This window comes from Perkinsus marinus (genome assembly GCF_000006405.1).
Source record: "Perkinsus marinus ATCC 50983 genomic scaffold scf_1104296954292, whole genome shotgun sequence".
In the NCBI taxonomy this organism is placed as follows: domain Eukaryota; phylum Perkinsozoa; order Perkinsida; family Perkinsidae; genus Perkinsus; species Perkinsus marinus.
The window spans coordinates 1-1,807 of NW_003208167.1; the positions used below are offsets into that span (position 1 = coordinate 1).

Consider the following 1,807-nt stretch of genomic DNA (forward strand, 5'->3'; position numbering starts at 1 on the left):
GATTCTTACCGTGATGGTGAGTTCGATTTTACTCGTCTTAAATCCCCAAGTATTCGTTTGTTGTTCAGAAAAATCGGCTTCCGCGACTTTCGCGATGCGTTCCGAGGATGGCGACCAAGGTTTCCCCGGCAATTTGGATGTCACTGTTGTTTTCACAATCACCGGTAGCAGGTTGACGATGGAGTACTATGCCACTACTGATGCTACTACTGTTATCAATCTGACACATCATACTTACTTCAACCTCAACAACGACCATTCACAGACTATACGCGACCACGAGTTATGTCTACCAAATGGTCACCAATTCGTGAAGGTTGAGAACAATGGTATCCCCATTGCTGGTGCTCCATCTGATGTTAAGGGTAAGTTGATTGCTTCGATTCTTCAAGGTCTGTCTGCTTTCGATGTTGTGTGGAATGTTCGATTCCGGTATTATGTTGGATCATTTGATGTTGTTGATTCTGATCGTGTCGGTCGTACTACATTGTTGATTTTGTTTTTGCTCGTTGGAGAATAAGTCTGAGAAAATTATTTTATATCGTTCACTCATCTGACGTTGCTGAATCGAACAAGCTAGCAATAGATTTGCACTTCTCAGGTACCGCTTTCGATTTCACCTCTCCGAGAATTATTGGTGATGCTCTTTCCGAGAAAGACCAGCAGTTGACTGAGATGGATGGAATTGATCACAACATCGTCATTTCTGGCGAGGCTAAGGAGATGAGGACGGTTGGCAGTTTATACTGTGCCGCCACTGGTCGTCGTGTGGACATTACCTCTAACGAGCCCGGTATTCAACTGTACACTGGAAACCATCTGCCCATGGAGAACAATGGTGTTGCCATCGAGACGCAGCATTATCCCAACTCGCCCAACCGTCCTGATTTCCCGTCAACTCTTCTCAGACCAGATGAAAAATATTACTCCAAGACAGTATATGATTTCAGTGTGGTTGCGTGAATCAACTTTATGATAATACAGGAGATACTTGTTGTTACCTCTATTGTTTAGATGTTCGAAGTTTTTTTTCGGTGATATGCTAATTTCTCTAGTTAGTGTTGTTCCTGTTGAGTAGTGAATGAATACGGCGTTAACAACTATGCTCGATCATCCAGCTTCTGTTCCTTGGCCCAGTGGGTTTGTATCAGCATGGAAATGCGCGGTAGTTTGCCTTCTTTTCTGGCACAGTCAGAGACTTCCATCGGCGATGTGGCTGAGAGGAAAATGTTCAAAAATCAAAACACCCGTACTGCTACAAGGAGCACTAAGAGCTCCGCCTCGATGGAGATTTCTACTCTGCAACCGGCGGAGATGAAGTTCGAGGGAAGTGAAAGTGGAGATATGAGACTGAGAGGAATTGTGAATTCCTTGAAGGCGAAGATACGTGCTATGGAGAAACAAAGAGATTTGGAGCATGCTATAATGGAGGAGTTCAGATTGGAAGCAGGTCAGGAGAAATTCACTGAGCGTCGAGTACTCTTCCTGAAGGTAGGAAGTCCTTCCGGATTGACTCGGTTCAGTATTTAAAGTGTCATATTACGTCGTTTTCAATTAGTGCTATCGTCGACAATTGATCATAGATAGCCTCTTTCTTCACAATCGATGTAATTCGGTTCTTACAACGAATTCGAGCGGAGAGAGGGGGTGCTCTTGACAGAACGACGTCTTCGAGTCACCAACGTGAGATTAGGCTCTAATTCCTGATCATTAGGGAAACACGAATCTCACTATGTTGATCGTAGCACCAAGTACGAAACTTGAATCACACTCCTTGGAGGTGTGTTAACCATGCGGACATCGGCCA

The 1,807-nt window shown here is 44.3% G+C and overlaps 2 protein-coding genes across 2 annotated transcripts; both read left to right on the forward strand.

The window, feature by feature from the left end:
* Positions 1-94: 94 nt before the first annotated feature.
* Pmar_PMAR002810 (Aldose 1-epimerase, putative) lies at positions 95-963 on the forward strand (the record flags this gene model as incomplete). The annotated part of the gene is made up of 2 exons (XM_002776116.1): positions 95-365; positions 602-963. The coding sequence occupies 2 exons, from the start codon at positions 95-97 to the stop codon at positions 961-963; spliced, it is 633 nt and encodes a 210-aa protein (XP_002776162.1).
* A 195-nt stretch (positions 964-1,158) lies between these two features.
* Positions 1,159-1,491, forward strand: Pmar_PMAR002811 (hypothetical protein; the record flags this gene model as incomplete). Its single annotated transcript, XM_002776117.1, has 1 exon — positions 1,159-1,491. A coding segment is annotated over one exon (333 nt), but the record flags the coding sequence as incomplete, so codon positions are not given.
* Between the last annotated feature and the right edge of the window lie 316 nt (positions 1,492-1,807).